Below are 17,605 nucleotides of genomic sequence, written 5' to 3' on the forward strand. Positions count from 1 at the left end.
TTACCATTGGAAATAGCAGTCATCCCCCACAAATGAAGGTTCTACTGGCGTCTCTACTGTGTATTGAAGTCTGGATTCAGTTTCTTCACCACCTGCACATTATATTGTACCTTCACACTATCTTATTTACCTTCTGTTCCTGGCCTTTATAATGCCGTAACTTATAACTTGATGTCTCATACACTGCACATCATCTCTCAACTCTATTCCAACTGTTGTTTTGGCTCTATTATATTACTGTGACACATCCCTGAGTAAGGGCCCACATTTACTAGCTTTATTTGGGGGTGACACCCCAATATGCTAGTAAGTTCCATTCCAGATAATTATTCAATCAACGCAATAACTATTTTCATAGAGTCTGGTCGCTGTATATAATGTGATATGATATTCAGACACCATCAAAATTTCCAGCCCCTCCTATATTCACTCTAACATTCTCAACTTTTTCACGCTTTTCGTATCTTTACCTGACTTTGTGTCAGTGAAATAAAACTGTTGAGGCAACTTTGTGTTCTTCAACTTATCTTCCTCGTATCTTTGTGATCATTGGAAGCAGTTTCAAATGCCTCTTGTTACCCATTCGGGGTGTTGGACTAAAGCCCCACCACCACCTGACTATGTTCGCACTTACGCGTCCAAGGACCAAAAGGCTGCCAAATCTAATGCCGATGACAACCAGGTAATGTGTTACTTATTGTTCACACTGCAACCACTGCTGATTGCTAAAGGCCTCTCCATGTACTACATGAAAGCAAACTCGCTCTCATGCTGGCCCGAAGTCTGTCATGAATACCCAAACCCAAGACCATGTAAGCTTATAATTGTCATTTTATTATCTACTAAATCAACATCAGCCGCATCCTCGACCCAAGGCTCGCCCTCTTCCAAGGTCCAAATGTTCTGATCCCATGACATCATCTGCTGAAGAAGATATTTTCTTCTCTAACTTCAGCAAATGCTCGTCACTTGGCAGGAAGAAGTGCAGTGACATGAATGAAGGTCCCAAGGTCCAGTTGTCTGACACCGCCAATGGGTCCACAAATGGTGCAGATGGCTATGTGCCATCAGGTAAGTTTTCTCTCGGTCTTTTACTCATTATCAACTCATTAAATTTTGTTGTCCAGCTGGTCTCAAGGAAGATGGTACTAGTAATGATGCCAATGAGGATTCAGGTATGTGTGTTGCTCCCATGCAGGATGTATTTAAATGTTGACCTGCTGCAGCGACGAACCACAGAGAGCAGACTGCATGTAAGTACTACTAAACATTTTGTAGTAAATAACTAATATGTTGCGTGACAGTTCTATCCGACAGTGAATGTGGTGGTGCTACAGCGACACACGAAGGGGAGAGATCCAATGGTGAATGCAGTGGTGCTGCAGTGACAGATGAAGGGGAGAGATCCAATGGTGAATGTGGTGGTGTTGCAGCAACAAATGAAGGGGAGAGAGATGCAGGTAAGTTTTGCTACACATGTCATAGTATACAATGAACATATTTTATTGCAGGTCTATCTGATGGTGAATGTGGTGGCACTACTATGACGAACAAAATGGAGAGAGATGCAGGTAAGTTTTGTGGCATGTCTCGTGGTATACAACTAACATGCTTTATTGTAGTTCTGTCTGACAGTGAATGTGATGGTACTGCAGTGACAAATAAACAGGAGAAGACTACAGGTAAATTTAAATTTTGCTATATATATATTAGTACGCAACTAATGTGTCTTGCTGCAGTTGCACCCACGACTGTTCGCCTGCGTAGATCTGGTGCTCGCAAATGGTATGCTCCTGGTCATGAGAGCAAACCCACAGAGAGCTCTGACTCTGACAGCAACTGGGCAGAACTTGAAGAGAAGAAGTGAAAGAAAGCAGAACGCGCTAATGATCCTGCAAGGCCATTCAGATTGTCTGCAAATGACAAGCAGAAGGGATGAGCAGTGGCAGACGACCACAGTGACAATGCCGATGCCAATCCTGAGGGCTGTGATGAAGATCAGACATCTGAAGATGGGGATGGGGCCACACATAAAGCAGGAAGACTGTCCAAAGAAGGTGTTTTGAAAACGGAAGAATTTGGCAAGAGAGTTATGGCTGAAGCAACTGCAATTGGAAAAGAGTTTGGGAAACACTGGAGGGTGATTCTTATCAAGGCAGGACTAGCGATGAAGGCAACTTGCAAAGAGTCTGCCTGGAACCAGCATCAAGCCTGGTTCCCGACTGTACTACCTCCATCCAAAGAACATAAGTTATTGTATTCATGACTGTTTTGGTGTTTATTAATGACCTTCCAATGAACTTGGCATCATGGAAAGTCAAGCAAAATGCACACTATCATGCCCACCCATACAAAGACCCTAACCACACATCCCTATGGAAGAAAATCCAACACCATTGGGATAGTGTGGTTGCCAGCCCTGAGGATCTTTCATCACGGGAGTCATCCAGTCTCATGACAGCAGTTCATGAAGTGTTTGCGAAATTGGCAAGTGTTCTTTGGTGACTTGATCAATGACTAAATATTTTGAAGGCTTCATATTGGTACCGCTGTAGAGACTGATATCTCTGTGGCTTTGCAGAGGCTATATATGCGACCATCTCAAAGTACAGTTTGATGCACAACTTGTATCAATACCTCTCCAATCATTCCCTATGCGAAGCGAAACTCTCCTCCACCAAGTACATGCTACCTTCCTGCACATCGGCCGCCCCAAGCACTGCATTCTCGCGCATGCACTAACCATGCTTTCCTGCGCTCGAAGCACCCTACGTCACACATCCATCCATTGTCCAAACTAACCTCACTGGTATGTGTTCATATCATTTTCTCCATATCAGACCATATTATATTTTAGTGATTGCTCAATTCTCATGTCATGGACCCTTATTACATACATACTCTACCTACTTGCTTTTGCTCCACTTCAGGGGCGCATTTTTAGACATATATAAGCGCCTGTAGTTCATATTTTACATCATTGAATCATATAGAAGCTCCCTGCACCTCACTATCAGTGTAAAGCTCATCCATCACATGCCATAGTTAGTAGCTATTGGCAATAAGAATATTCTTAACATCTATCACAAAGCTCTTCTTGTAAACCCACCTTGTGCTTTTCTCGCGCTTCGCGCTGCCCAAGCACTACCTTCCCACGCTTCATTCTCATGCTTGCGCCTCATGCACTTTCCCGCACTTCACATCGGCCGATGAGTGGCACCCTCCACACCAATCTCTAGATCTCTGCTGCACTTGCTTCCCCTTTAGGGTTAAATGCACTTGTCACTACAAGCATAGCAGCTTAGGCAAGCAAGACCCAACACATAGTCCAGTATATCCCCATCTGAATAGTTGTTTCTACATCGCACCCACAGAATCCATATCATTGGTATTACCATTTATCCAGGAGATAAGGAATCTGGTTGGCAGGCCTCTGGCTTTTTTGCAGGGTCTAATATGGTGAAGGCTCTCATTGATGCTCAACAAGTAGATGTAAATCGCTTGATAGATGAGCTTACTACAATCCTAAAGTGTGTTTTTTTGTCTTTTTCTTCAAGAGGATGTGATACTAATATACATGAGATGTGTTACAGATACAAGGACTTGGAGGCTGCTCAAGCAGAAGGCAAGAGTCTCAGTTCTCTCTCACCACCTGTTGCAGTCCCCAATGCTCCCCTCTTGTGCAATGGCAAATCTGCCAGGGATAGAAATTGCATGGTGGCGCCTTTAATTATCAGTGAAGCATTTGGTTTGTGTCTTATCAGATTCCACTGTCGGTGTACTCACATGCTTTCAGTAGCTGATGCTGGTCATCCCTCTAAAATGTCAAACAGCAGGTGGATGAGGATGCTTGACATCCTTTACTATATGCAACTTTGCATTCATGACTGGCCAGCAGGAGTTCTATCCCCTGGCCCTGATTTTGATCTCAAATCGCTGTCTGCAAGTCAATTATGCGCCTTAGTGGGTCCATATCTCAGGAAGCATCTCGGCAACATGTATGAGACTGAGTTGGGCCAAGACAAGGACGAGGACAATGCAGAGAAAGCCACAATGACAAAGTGGAAAGGTAAATCAAAGAAGTCCAATGAGAATCGCAGAACTCATGGTGTGGTTGTGCAGGAGCCCAATGTCATCCTATCTATCAAGGGGTGGACTCCTCATACATATTCAGGTAGTCTGTACCCTACATAAACTAACTTTTTTTTGCATTACAGGTCAGCTATCAGACTTCGCTGGATACTCTCACGAGGTGTACTCAATCCCTCTTGTTATCAACACAGATGGCATCATTTTACGTTGTCTGGAAGAGTTGGAGAAATTTATCAAGGACCTCCCTCCCCATGTTACTGAGCATTTGAACACAGGGACTTCATGCTCTATTGGAGCTTTGTGCTCTCACCAGGAAGCTTCATGCTTGTACCTGTTACGACTTGGATAGGTCGAGCCTCCCAATACCGAATGGCAGATCTCTAAGCGATCACGCAAAGATGGAAGGACGGTGTTCTAGCCTTGGATGAAGCCCAAGGGATCCTCCGTCAAGCTTGGTAAGCGCAGCAGCTCATCAAGCTGAAGGGCTAACAGTGTAGAGACTCATGCCTCTCATGGCGTGATATGGCAGTTTCCAACAAGGAGTACATAGCACGAACTTGTAGTGTCACTCCGTGCGCTACCCGCAGCTATCCCTATACGAGGCGCAGCTTTCCCATGCAACGCGCGCCATGCGCGCACCATTCGCACGCTTTGCGATGTATATGCACACACACTTTCCCGCGCTTGAGCACCCTATAGTGCCAGCCATCCAGATGCATCCATCCACTGTCCTCCAAGTTCTCTAGTGCATATATTTCTGTTTCTCTCATTTGTATATTGTTCCACTTTATTTTTATCATGGACCCTTACTTATATATATCTTTACATACCTACTCGGTAGCACTTCGGCTCCGCATGACCACACTTAGGTACGCTATATAAGCGCCAGCAGTACGATCCAACTTACTTTTCCTACCTTTCACTTTACTTTACTTTTACTTTCACCTCTCACTTTACCTAGTACTTACTACCTAGAAAGTCGCAATAGAGCTCTATTCCTTTACATCTCGCACTCTGACATCTCTTGCATCATATTATCACTTAAGTCTAGTCTATCTATCATTTCCGCATGCGTGTGCGCGCTTTCCTGCACTTCGTGCTAATACGCACGTGTGTTCCCGCGCCTTGCGCGCACCTGCGCTTTCTCGCGCCTCGCTTCAGCGCATACCTCTAGATCTTCGCTGCACTCGCTTCCCTTTAGGGTCGAACGCGCTTGTCTCCTCAAGTAATGCAGACTAGGCAACGCACGACCTACAACATTTTTTTAGATACAGTCAGGAGCATCATTTGTTCCTCCCAGTATTGTTGTTTCTACAACAGATATACAGCTAAGGTAGTGTCGGCTTGCCTTAGAAGTGCGGTCTAGACAGAGAGACTAGGGTCACTCTGAAAGGATGAACAAGTACTCTACCTGAGTCAGAGATAAGACGAGGTGAGGCAAGCCTTGCTTGTCTGATAAGGTGCATGAGGCACCTCTTCTATGTCAAGATACATACATGAGGTGCTCCGGCCTAAAGGTCCATCAACACATGGTGCAACATGCATTGGTCTAGTTCTACATGAGGCGTACAGCCATCATGATGAGATTGGGAGGCCTTCTAGGCCATAGTGAAGTCATAACGGTTCTGGACCGCTGTCAGTCAGGACCTAGGCTTAGGTCTGGCGATGTTATTGTAACATTACCCCATTACTTTGGTTGAAGTCACCGGCTTCAACAATCTTCATTCTTCTCCTCTGTGAGAGTGCAGGAGGGTGCGGGTGTCGTGGTGCGGGAGTGAGGGGTCGGCGAACGTGGTAGTGGGTTCTGAGCAATGAGTGCTTCTAGCGCGACGTGGTTCTTCTCCCAGTCTACGAGTCTCAAAGAACTTCTCGTCATCTCTAAACTCTTGGAGTTGTATCTCTCCATTGAGTTGAGGACAATGGACTGACAAGTGGTCTGGTCCAAGTTCACTGCAGACGCAGCAAACATAGTCTGGACACTTTCTGAAGGTGTGTCTGTATCCTCCGCATCGAAGGCAGATGCAGGTGTGGTCGATCATGGCTTTCTTTCTCTTTAGAGTGCGCACAGGTCTATCGATCTTTTCTCCTACTCTTTTGGTGGCGAGTGCAATAGTATCGGTGAAGTCATCTGGGAGTAGGTGAAGCGCAATAGCACGAATCTGTTTCTGGAACTGCAGCACTGCTAGTGCTCTGGTTGCTGCGTCCAAGTCTTCACAACTTACTGCATTCTCAAGCAGTTTTGTGGTGCGGATGATGTTAACCACAAGCGACGTGGTGGCAGCAGTTCCAACATCGGCATTTCCAAGGATGGTGTCGATCTCGAGGAAATGATCAGGGGAGAGTATGGTGGTCTCAGCGGATGCGCCTTTCTCTAGGTGGTCAAGGATCTTGGGATAACCTGAGTCCTTCAAGGATACAATGGCAGGAGTTTCTTCAAAGGAAGTCATCATGATGAAGGGAGTTCACGAGGAGAGACGATCGTAGGAGAGTAACTTTATATGTTCTTCTGGATCATTCCAAGCTCCACTTGACTTATCTTTTGTTTGATACCTTTATTGCCAAGGTTCAATCTATCAAGGCGTGTGTGGCCTCATGTCTGGGCAGAGGGGATGGTCACCATGCCAGTTCATTCTTCCAGAATATCTTGTTAGAGTTCAAGATCTGGGGTGGGTGTGTTCTTCAGATGTCTTTTGTTTAAATCAGAATCTGGGTCAGCATTCTAGAGGGTTCCACAGGCTTATGTCGGTTAAGAGGAGTTTCTGTAGAATTCGTGGTAGTTTCAAGTCATTCCGGACAGTCAGGGATACTTCATTGTTTTGTTAGAATCAACTGGTATCGGTGAAGGTAAGGAATCCAGGCTTATGCCATTAGGGGAGTTTCCGGGGTTCAGTCCTCATCTTCATCGGCTTCTTTATCTTTTGTCACATACTACAGTGACATATCTCCGTATAATACGAGGGAACGGACGTGCATAATATCCCGTATGATACGGGCCAGCGGACCATGGGCCCATGATAAAAATATTCTCGACTATGACGGATGGGCCGGGAGGCAAATTATTCCCGATGGAGGCGGGTGGGCCCATGCAGGGAATATATAGAGTAGATGAGTGGGCCGATGTAAATGAATATTAGGTAGACGGGTGGGCCGAGGTAGCTGGATATTATGCAGATGGGTGTATTAAGGTAGATGTGTATGAGATAGATGGGTAGGTACTTGTTATCACATTCACGGGTGGGCCCAGACACATATTAAATTAGACGGGTGGGCCGAGGGTATTATAAAATATTGTATTATACGGGTGGGCCCAGACGCATATTAATTAGACCGGTGGGCCGAGGGTGTTGTATGGGATGTTGTATTAGACCGGTGGGCCGAGGGTGGTATACAATATAGATGGGTGGGCCCATGTGTATCATAATTGTAGACATGATGGAGCTGAGGTAGTTGTACATCAACCAAATCAGAGGAGGTAATAAATCAAAGTTACCAAGTTCCCGGAGCATCAGGTGATCTCCTGACATGGCAGTGCGAAGCTTGTGTTGCCCAACGAGACGCCAAGTTCCGGCCACCAGAATTTGAGTCAACTGTACCGAGTTCCGAGTTCCGGGACCCGGAACTCACCACATAAGTTGGTTAATACTTTTTGATGGTGCACAGGTTGTCTTGCAGAATGTGGAATCCGGGGTGCGAAGCTTGTGTTGCCCTACGAGAAGCCAAGTTCCGACCACCAGAATTGGAGTCAACTGTACTGAGTTCCGAGTTCCGGGACCCGGAACTCAACACATAATTTAGTTAATACTTTCCATGTTAAATGGCCAACCGAAGTTCAGATGTTTCTGAAGAGAGCAGCAGGTGCTCTCTTGACATGGCCTCTGATGGTGCTTAGGTTGTCTTGCAGAATATGGAATCCGCGGTGCGAAGCTTGTGTTGCCCTACGAGAAGCCAAGTTCCGACCGCCAAAATGTGAGTCAACCGTACTCAGAGGAGGTAATAAATCAAAGTTATCGAGTTCCCGGAGCAGCAGGTGATCTCCTGACATGGCTGTGCAAAGCTTGTGTTGCCCTACGAGACTCCAAATTCCGACCACCCAAATATGGGTCGACCGTACCGACCTCCGAGTTCCGGGACCCGGGAGTCGACAAATGAATATCTGATGACCAGCGAGTCAACCTTACTCAGAGGAGGTAATAAATCACAGTTACCGAGTTCCCGGAGCAGCAGGTGATCTCCTGATATGGCAGTACGAAGCTTGTGTTGCCCTATGAGACGCCAAATTCCAACCACTCAAATATGGGTCAACCGTACCGACTTCCGAGTACCGGGACCCAGGAGTCGACAAATGAATATCTGATGACCAGCACACTTCCAATCAGGTAGTATTTCATTGAGCAATGGATAATAATACATCTTTGACAGCGGCCAAAATTATCCATGGCTCCCTTATCTGATCCTCTCTATCTCCACCCCCTATAACACCAAAGTCCGGACATCCAGCATTCAGCGTCTGATTTCCCAAGATTAACATCCAGCATGAACGGTTCTTCCCCTTCCCCTCCTGATAGCATAAACATCTGGCGCACTTGGGCCCTGACTGTGACTTATGAAGCAGGGGAATATACTGAACAGAAATTCAAGGCAGAGAAGACTGGAGGAGGCCCAGTCATACCTTCCCCCAACCTAGACACTGATCTGGTGATGGCGTGCGATCGCTTGGCTGATGTACTCATAAAGGCATCTAAAAATCCCAGTGGGTCTTCCTGCAGATTCGGAAAATTCTATTTATCATTCAAATTCCTGCATGACAGTTCAGATGCAGATGGATATTGCAAGATATAGCAAATTGATCTCCCCGAAGGACACCGGGCATAATGAACATAAAGAGGCGAGGTTGCTTGAGAGGTGTCCTCCTGGCCATGAAGGCAAAAGGTTGGTCGATGAACCTGCAATAATTCTTGATGCATCCGGTGCCATCATTGCATGGTATCTCCCAGATGCCCTGACAGACACCACCCAGGTGTGTAATATACATTGTTACTCGATGGATATCGAATATTAATGGAACCTACAGAAGGAAATCAGGGAGGCCACCTATTTGCTCTCTCCAAGCCTCGAAAAAAGTGTAAGGGCTGATGGCAATTGGCGAACTAATCAAAGGTTGTTCAACCGGGGCTCGGAAGATGTTGGAGCAACTCCCGGATGCATCAATCTATCTCCGGCATGGTTTCAACAGGGACACGAGGTAGGATCTGATGAGATGGTGATTCCGGCAGTCATACTTACCAATCCCAAAGAATGTGTCCGATCCGGAGGTATCTGCATCATTGAAGGGACCTTCCTGCAAGAATATCCTCAAAGCCATTGCAAGGCCAGCAGCCATCGCGTCCGCGGCACTCAGAGTCATGCATCCTGAGCAGTACTGGGCAGGGTTGAGAACCTTGTCAAACCTTGGAAATATAGCAGTAAGCAAGGATCTGCCACAGATGCCGGAGGCCCTGCAGTACTGGGCATCCGTGTTTAACACCCTCTCCATCATTTCCAATCGGGAAACCCCCCATCATCGAGACCACATGTCCATTGCTGAATGCTTCGACATTCTCACCACCGTGGGGGACTATTCTAATGCTCGGATGACAATGCCAAACCTTCAGCTGGAGTTCAAGTACAATTCCGGCTGTATGATTGCATTTTCCGGAAAGATTGTGAGACATGGAGTGTATGATGTGGAAGGGGATCGGATTGCTTGGGCATGGTATATGAGGGATGCTGTTCATATTTATGCTGGTGTTCCATCATGTGGATGGGCTAGTGTGGATGGTGCATACAGCGTGTGAAAGATCAAACAAAGAGCAAGCATTGTGACCTATATACATTCCAACAAATGAATACCATGTACCAATTGTGATCCGGACCTCAATACTCAATTTTGAGCATTTCCCAAGTGATATGTGGGACTAAATAATTTGGATGCAAGCCTCGGTATTCGATAATTGGAACTCGGGACTTGACATATGGGAGTCCTGAGTGCCGGGGTACTTAGTCCCGACACCCGGACCTCAGCAAGTGATATTTGAGACTGGGGGAAGATGTATAAATACGCTCGAATTAACATTTGTTATTGCCATACACATTTAACAAAACCCTGAACCCCGACATTGTGGACTCCGGACTCGACACTGTTCTGAATACCGAGTTCCGGACGCCCAGGTCCCAAGTCCCGAATTTCGGAGGTCGGGGCTCGGAGACCCGGAGCTCGGCAACTGTGTTGGGTGTCAGGGTATCCAGACCATTGGAGATAGCATGTGTGAGTATTTTGCGTTTCATGGTTTATGTTGGGTGAATATGGAATTGGGGATCAGGGACTCGGTATTCAGAACAGTGTCAAGTCCCAGGTCACGAGCTCCGAGTCCCGAGTGCCGAACCCCGAGTCCCGAGTCCCGAATTTCGGAAGTCGGGGTTCGGCGACCCGGAGCTCGGCAACTGCTGGGTGTGGGTTTCGGGACTCGGGACTCAGAGCTCATGACCTGGGACTCAACACTGTTCTGAATACCGAGTCCCTGACACCTGATTCCATAATCACGAAACATAAACCATGAAACTTAAAATACTGACAAATGCTATCTCCAATGCTCCGAGTACCCTGACACCCAAAACAGTTGCCGAGCTCCGGGTCGCCGAACCCCGACTTCCGAAATTCAGGACTCGGGACTCAGGGTTCGGTACTCGGGACTCGGAGCTCGTGACCTGGGACTTGACACTGTTCTGAATACCGAGTCCCTGATCCCCGATTCCATATTCACCCAACATAAACCATGAAATGCAAAATACTGACACATGCTATCTCCAATGGTCTGGATACCCTGACAGCCAACACAGTTGCCAAGCTCCGGGTCTCCGACCTCCGACCTCCGAAATTCGGGACTCGGGACCTGGGCGTCCGGGACTCGAATGTGAGATTTTTGAATGCATAGAATATGTTACATCTTGTATACAATGAAGACTGAATGGGACTACACTCCTTTGCCTTTCCTCAATTTCTCTAACATGTCAGTGTACATCTTCACCTCTCCCATCTTAGCTTCGATGCCCTGATCTTGCTCCTCCAGCAATGCTTCCATGCGTTCTTTGATGAATCTCAGTCCCATGAGTGGTGGAGTCGAAGTGTTTTTCAACTTCTCTGGAAGTACCAAAGCATCATCCTCAACATTAAGCTGAAACAGATAAGTCATCAATCAAGGTAATTCAGCTGACATCTTACCGCCCAATACTGGTAGTGAGAGACGCAGGAAGCCATTATTTCATCCCACTGCCATGGTTGATCAGGGATTGTGGTGTTTCCCATCCACCATGGACATGTATATGCGAACACAATCCGGGACGGATGTCCTGCAATTGGCTCATCATGAAATGAAAGGAGGTGGAATGAAAAGACGTCGTCCGGAACAGTGTTCCAGGTCAGCATGGGATACAACTTAAGGATATAAGCGACAGGGACCGGAAGAACCGACACGATATTCTGTGAAGCGGAGTACTGCAGGAGTGGTGTGACAAATGTCTGCTCAAATTCTTAGCATTGACCAACAAAGTCATCAGGGCAGTGGTGACATACATTCATCTCCCATTGCAGCCCGGCTTTAAAATACTTGATCCGGTCAGCAGATAGACCATTGTTGGCAGCTTCCGTCCGATATTGAGAGATGATTGCACGGACGCGCGATCCAGCCATTGCCAATGTGCAGGAAATAGTTGCAAGGCTCAGCTTCAGAGGTCGGTAATGGCTTCCGGGATTCAGAGTGCCAGAAGTGGATGCATGAGATGCAGACATGGCTAATACAGGACTATGGCGCTGGCAATACAAGTGAAAGATGGTGAAGATGTGAAGATAAGAATCACTGATGGATGGATACGAAATTCAAACTCCGACATGGGCTGACCCGGACAATTCCCGGGCGTCAATTATGTATGTGGAAAAAGGGACTTCATGAGAAAACAATGTTCATTCATCTCCAGCCTCTATCAACACATTTTGTAGGTCTTGAAAAGCTGCCTGCGCATCCTGTGCCAGCAATGAATACATGTGGGATTGCCTTCCGGCATAGCATCCATGACCCGGAAGTCGTTTCTCCAATGATTCCTGCATGTGCTCGCCCCATATGGTTGTTTTCCACAAAAAGAACTTACATGTCCAATCCATCTCAAATGTGACCAATAGCATTTCTTCCCTCCATCGATCCCGTAGTGCCTTTGCCCTCAGCCAATGGACTCGGTAAACTTGGCATGGGTCCAGTCAGGTAACCGCGGGATATGACATGCAAGCGGGAACTCACATTCTTCATTCCACGATTGATCAGGACCCCCGAGGTCGACTTCAACAGACCAAAACCAAGCCAAAGATTCATTTCGTTGACCTCGGGCATTTGGGTCGCCCACTGCAGTGCTGATTTTGAGTTGCTCGCGAAGCAGGGGTTTGTATTTCTGAAGCTGGTCTTGCCCCGGCTCAAGTTTCATCATTTGCTTCCTTGTCTTTGTATATATGCTGGCATGGAGGGAGACTGCCTGCTGCACCGACAGTCACCTGGGACCAAGCTCGAGTTTTCAGGGCCTGGGAATTGGCCTGCCTAACAGTTGTTCGGAACAGGATGGCCTTGTTGCAAAGGTAAATGCGGAGATTGTGAAGGGCATCATTGGCCTGCCCTTCACGAAGCGACATCTCCAGGGGAATCAGATCCTCTGCCATGCATCATCTGCATCTGTCAACCCCCAGGTTTGATGGCAATGGGATTACAGTTAGCTCGGGAGAGTTTGTCCATGTGTGAGATGTCTCTGTGAAATCCGCCGGGTCATCATCGAGATCATCTAGAATGTCTACGTCCAAGTCTTCAGGTTCATCATCTGCATCAAATCCCTCCCCGAGATGTGTTAGAGCAGACCGAGCAAATCCATCTATCTGGCCTTGGAGCCGATCTCTTTGACGGGCGATGTCTAATCTCTGTGTCTCGGTGGATCTTCTTCTGATCCTTCGGACCTCGATGAGCAATGCAATCTGAGCCTCTTCAATTGCTAACCCTGTTGATATCCATGTCGCCACAGATCTGCGAGAGGGTGCTGCATTGCGGGCGTTACCCTCCTCTAACAATCTAAGCTCGATCTCCTTTTTGCTAGGTGCTGAGTGCAATATTAATTCAATCCTCGACGGAGACAATGGAACTCAACGTACCCTTTTTGATATTGATCTCATATTCATCCATGGCTGAAGGATCATTCAATCTGCTTGACTGAGCTATCCTCTCCCTGGCTAACCATTCTGTCTTCAAATGTGAGGGTGCTGCTTCATCGAGTCTGTCGAATGCCTTTCCACTTTCTAAGATACCATTCCTAGCCAGTTTGTATTTCCGGCATAGAGTCCTTTTCATGCGAATCATCTTGCAGAAATTGGAGTCATTCATCTGATAATCAAGGCATTCCTTTCGGTGGGGAGATGACATTCCCCGAGCAGCAGGGGAGATCAAATTGAGCCGTGCCCATAGCGTCTCCATGATCTCTCCATCGATCCGACCAATGCCTTCAATAAAGTTAGAAGCATATCGGACATAGCAGCTGTCCTGATGGCCATGAACGTGCCACAACCCAATTCCGGGAATGATGGTTAGTTGTGGTGCCATTTCTAGAAATCGACTTCGATCCACCCGAACCCGAAAGTGTTTGTTGTATTGACAATTAATATCATAGAAGGTGACAGCCCTGGTGATGCCTTCCATGTTGTGCCGGGAAGCCTCGCAAAGGGCGTAGTCCATGTTCATTTGTCTGCAAGTGACCCATGGTTAACTCGTGAATGGGGAATGGTGGATGTGGCTTGCCTTTCGCCTTTCTGAAAATCCACCATGGAGTGAGGGACAAAGCAACCGTGTCTGGCACAGGCAACTCCCCCGATACCGGTGGACTCCAGCTTGTGCCGAGCAGCATTAGCTTGATTTACTGCCCGGTGATTGTTGCAGCTTGATTTTTCCACTGTGTCAGCAGCCTCTGCCAGGTGCATTTTATACCTGTCCTTTCCCACCATGAATCCAAGCCCATCGGACAGCCAAACTTCATCGAATGGCTTAATGGGATGCAGATGTTCGGCTTTGAAATTTCCGTCCATCACAAATGACCGGGTGTATTTCCAGCTTGGATCCCTAGTATTATTATGGAGGCCACATAGGTTGAGAATAGGACTCACTCATCAAGAGATTCATCCTCTGACAACAGCACATTAATCCCAGGCTGAGGACATGCCGGGCAAAATAATGCAAGTTCTCCTGTGCTCGGGTTATCAGAACGATGGCCGAAGCCATGCCATTTCATTGTCTTCAACTGCCTCCACTGTCGAGCGACCCTCATGAGCTCTCTGTATCGGTCCTTGCAATGTGCTTTGTCAATATGATGTCCAGTAGATCATGAGGGTAAGGCATTACCGGAACAAGGTGTGGAAACATGCTGGAGGTCATTCGCCGGAGCTTGCTGTAATAGTTCATCGCCGAGGTGCCGCATTCAAGGCTGTCCAGTAGAAAATCATTGAGCACTCTGAAGGTGAACACAGTCTTTGGCCTGTTAAAAGATGCAGGGAAAAATCCGTGTCGAAACATTTGAATGTCCGGACTCATGGCATTCGGACATTCACAGCATCGAACCTCCAGGCGATGAACTCCGGACTTGTCCACGATGACCATGGTGTTTTCCTTTGGCTGGAACTCGGGTCCGGACACAAATGGCAGATCTTCAGGCTCGAGCAGGTCTTCGGGTTCATCTTCTTCAAACAAATCCCACCGATCGGTGACCGCCGGACATTGTTTGCCATCATGGCCAAGGTATATAATGAGTCCCACATGAGCTAGACAACTCCGCTCGAAGAATCGCCCATTCCATTGACTGATCCAGTGGAAAGGATTGCTACGATGTTGACTCCTGCAACAGCCCGTGCAATAAAGTGGCTCGCCAAGACAATCTTGACATTTGTACACCCCATCCTGTTGGCAGATGATGCATCTCCTGTCTTCGGGTGGAGCTTCTCGATCGAGGAGGTGATGTAGATATGATTCCTGCCTTGGCAGCCATTGCCTGAGGTAGTCATTTTGACTCTGTATTTTGAATGCTTAGCCATAGTTTGAATGACACTCCAACATTGTACATGAACTTGCCATGGTTTTTGGGAGTTGCAATGGCTCAAATGAGCCTTGGTCCTGCTCGTAAGTATTGTCAGGAAAGTCTTCCCAAGGAGGCGGTGCCTCAACAGGCTGAATTGTTGGTGATTCCGGGGGAGAGTTAGGCATGGACCTGTAGGCATGTCGCCTCAGTGCTTGCAAGTGGGACCTTGACCCAAGTCTTCCTACCTTTGCTGCCCCTTGCTTCCACCCTGTGAGATTTTTGCACTGGGGTGCATCTACCTATCTTCATCTTGTTTATTAATGTTGCAAGCAAGGCATCAGCTCAGGTGTAATGAATTGTTATTGCAATATGATGCGGTGCAGTCCTGTTGGCTTATTACAAATTCATTTCCATTAATGGCTCAGGGTCCAATATGGGCCGATTAACCTATCATTAGGCTTTGCTCAAAGTTCAACTTCGCACAATTCATTAATACTTTCACCTTGAAAATCCTTAGCCATTTCTGCATTTTGATTCACTATGGCAAGAACAGGTCATTCCACCAACACGACTTCCGGAAGACACAGGATGCGTCAACCACAGTCTCAGAAGCTCACCAACAAGGAGATTTTGGAGTTGAAGAACTACCTTCCTGAGTGGACTGCTGCCAAAAGGAGTGAGAAGCGAGCGATTTTCACTGCCATAGCAAGGGCGGCCAGGTTGTTTGCTCCGAAGTTGGACCAAAAACAATGGAAAAAGAGGAAGCAGGTGAGGCTTCTTTGTTGTGTTGAAAAACTAAATTTTTAACGTCACATTCTTTCATCAACTCTTAGGTGTACAAGACTTGGTTGTTCAACAACAAGAAAAAGAAGGAAAGGAAGGACATGATCAAGTATGGGAGGAAATGGACTCCCAGGATGGTGGTCTACCAGCAAAAACGCGAAGAGGTGCTGAAGAGGATTGAGGACGAGTCCGGGGTAAAGCCAGGAGATCCTGGTATGTTCAAACATTATCAGGTGGCGGTGAAGAGAGTCATGGCTGAATTGGACGACGACGAGTTGGAGAAGGCTAAAGAAACAGCCGAAGAGTGGTCCAACAACTGTCCGCCTCCGGAGATACAAGCACAAGTCGCTCGTAAGAAGGGTCCGGCATATATGGAGCACTTTTCGAACGAGATGTGGAGGCAATGTGGGATGAGAGTGTTTGTGATGTCAGCTTGGAAGAATGAAAAGGGCGAGGTGCTGTTCGGGATGTGAGTACATTTATCCATAGATGGAGATTTTTCGTCTCAAAATATTCATGCAGGCATGATGATAATGAGGCCTTAGGAGATGGGGACAGCTTCATGAAGACGAAGGACTGGGAGGACATTGAGCCAGTGTGGCAGGAGTACGCGCAGGAACAGTTCGGTGAGTGTGTGAACCATGTATACCAGATTGAACATATTGAGCATCACAATGATAGGCGCCAGGGGCACGGGATGGAGGACGTCAGGTCAAGGGAGGTCGAAAACGAATTCGAAAACCAGCCTTCGAACTCGAAATGGACGGGGAGGGTATGCCACTCCTTCCGGACATCACCGACACCAAACTTGAGGAGAAGAAGGCCATAGTAAGGGCCTTTCTTACATCGCACTATCGTGAGTTTGTCGTCGCATCACCTGACAAATTGTTCAATGCATGGACAAAGGGATATGCTCCGGGAAGGACAAGGCGGTTGTGCCATGGAGTGCCATTGTACAAAGTCAGGATGACTTCGTGGCCCGGACGTATCTTCCGGCGGATGTTGACTTGAAGGAACCTTCGAAGCTGCAAATTTGGGACACCACTACCTTGCTCCAGTTTTGGCTCGCTCGGCAAGAAACAGGCGAAGGGCCCACATTTCTGTTCAAAGCATGGAAGAACAAAGATGGGGACATGGTACCATCTGTCATATCTGGCAACTCGCCCTCTCCTCAGACTCGTATAGTGAGAAGGCAACAGAGGGTTACCATCCGAAGGCCTCGGGAGTCATCGACAGAAGCCGAGAGTGATAAGGAGAGTGCCACTCATCATACGGAGCATAATGTGGATGATGACCTGGCTGACGGGAGACCTCCGCTGAAGAAGCCCAGGACGGGAGGTCCTACACCCAGAGGGCCGGCAGTCCCACGTCCAATTCCAAAGCCTCGCCCGGCCAAGCCGGCCAAAAAAGGTGCATTACTGACATCACGATTGGGAGACCTCCTCGCTGGGTTAACTGACAACGCGACGGGCGAGGTTAGAGATGATGTTGAAATGGAAGAGAGTATCACACCTGCCGGCACAGAAAAGGAGGAGGGGCACTCGAGTCACTGTTGAACCATCCACGAGGACGACCCGGAGTAAGTTGCAAATGCCAGTAGACAGTA

At 47.4% G+C, this 17,605-nt stretch overlaps 5 protein-coding genes across 5 annotated transcripts; 2 read left to right on the forward strand and 3 right to left on the reverse strand.

The window, feature by feature from the left end:
- Positions 1–565: 565 nt before the first annotated feature.
- Positions 566–2,266, forward strand: F5891DRAFT_987486 (uncharacterized protein; the record flags this gene model as incomplete). Its single annotated transcript, XM_041377914.1, has 10 exons — positions 566–682; positions 756–812; positions 858–1,071; positions 1,128–1,175; positions 1,227–1,253; positions 1,305–1,460; positions 1,512–1,571; positions 1,623–1,682; positions 1,740–1,863; positions 1,960–2,266. 10 exons carry the CDS (start codon positions 566–568, stop codon positions 2,264–2,266), a joined length of 1,170 nt encoding a protein of 389 aa, XP_041217386.1.
- Positions 2,267–3,456: 1,190 nt separating this feature from the next.
- On the forward strand, positions 3,457–4,476 carry F5891DRAFT_1198767 (uncharacterized protein; the record flags this gene model as incomplete). Its single annotated transcript, XM_041368670.1, has 5 exons — positions 3,457–3,530; positions 3,594–3,748; positions 3,797–4,174; positions 4,218–4,311; positions 4,368–4,476. The coding sequence occupies 5 exons, from the start codon at positions 3,457–3,459 to the stop codon at positions 4,474–4,476; spliced, it is 810 nt and encodes a 269-aa protein (XP_041217387.1).
- Positions 4,477–5,813: 1,337 nt separating this feature from the next.
- Positions 5,814–6,539, reverse strand: F5891DRAFT_1198768 (uncharacterized protein; the record flags this gene model as incomplete). The annotated part of the gene is made up of 1 exon (XM_041368671.1): positions 5,814–6,539. The coding sequence occupies one exon, from the start codon at positions 6,537–6,539 to the stop codon at positions 5,814–5,816; it is 726 nt and encodes a 241-aa protein (XP_041217388.1).
- A 4,563-nt stretch (positions 6,540–11,102) lies between these two features.
- Positions 11,103–11,917, reverse strand: F5891DRAFT_1198770 (uncharacterized protein; the record flags this gene model as incomplete). Its single annotated transcript, XM_041368672.1, has 3 exons — positions 11,103–11,303; positions 11,351–11,647; positions 11,702–11,917. 3 exons carry the CDS (start codon positions 11,915–11,917, stop codon positions 11,103–11,105), a joined length of 714 nt encoding a protein of 237 aa, XP_041217389.1.
- Positions 11,918–12,088: 171 nt separating this feature from the next.
- Positions 12,089–13,754, reverse strand: F5891DRAFT_1198771 (uncharacterized protein; the record flags this gene model as incomplete). The annotated part of the gene is made up of 5 exons (XM_041368673.1): positions 12,089–12,363; positions 12,420–12,615; positions 12,668–12,802; positions 12,851–13,257; positions 13,310–13,754. 5 exons carry the CDS (start codon positions 13,752–13,754, stop codon positions 12,089–12,091), a joined length of 1,458 nt encoding a protein of 485 aa, XP_041217390.1.
- Positions 13,755–17,605: the final 3,851 nt, after the last annotated feature.

The sequence above is a fragment of the Suillus fuscotomentosus genome (assembly GCF_016647785.1).
Source record: "Suillus fuscotomentosus strain FC203 chromosome Unknown F5891scaffold_163, whole genome shotgun sequence".
NCBI classification, from domain to species: domain Eukaryota; kingdom Fungi; phylum Basidiomycota; class Agaricomycetes; order Boletales; family Suillaceae; genus Suillus; species Suillus fuscotomentosus.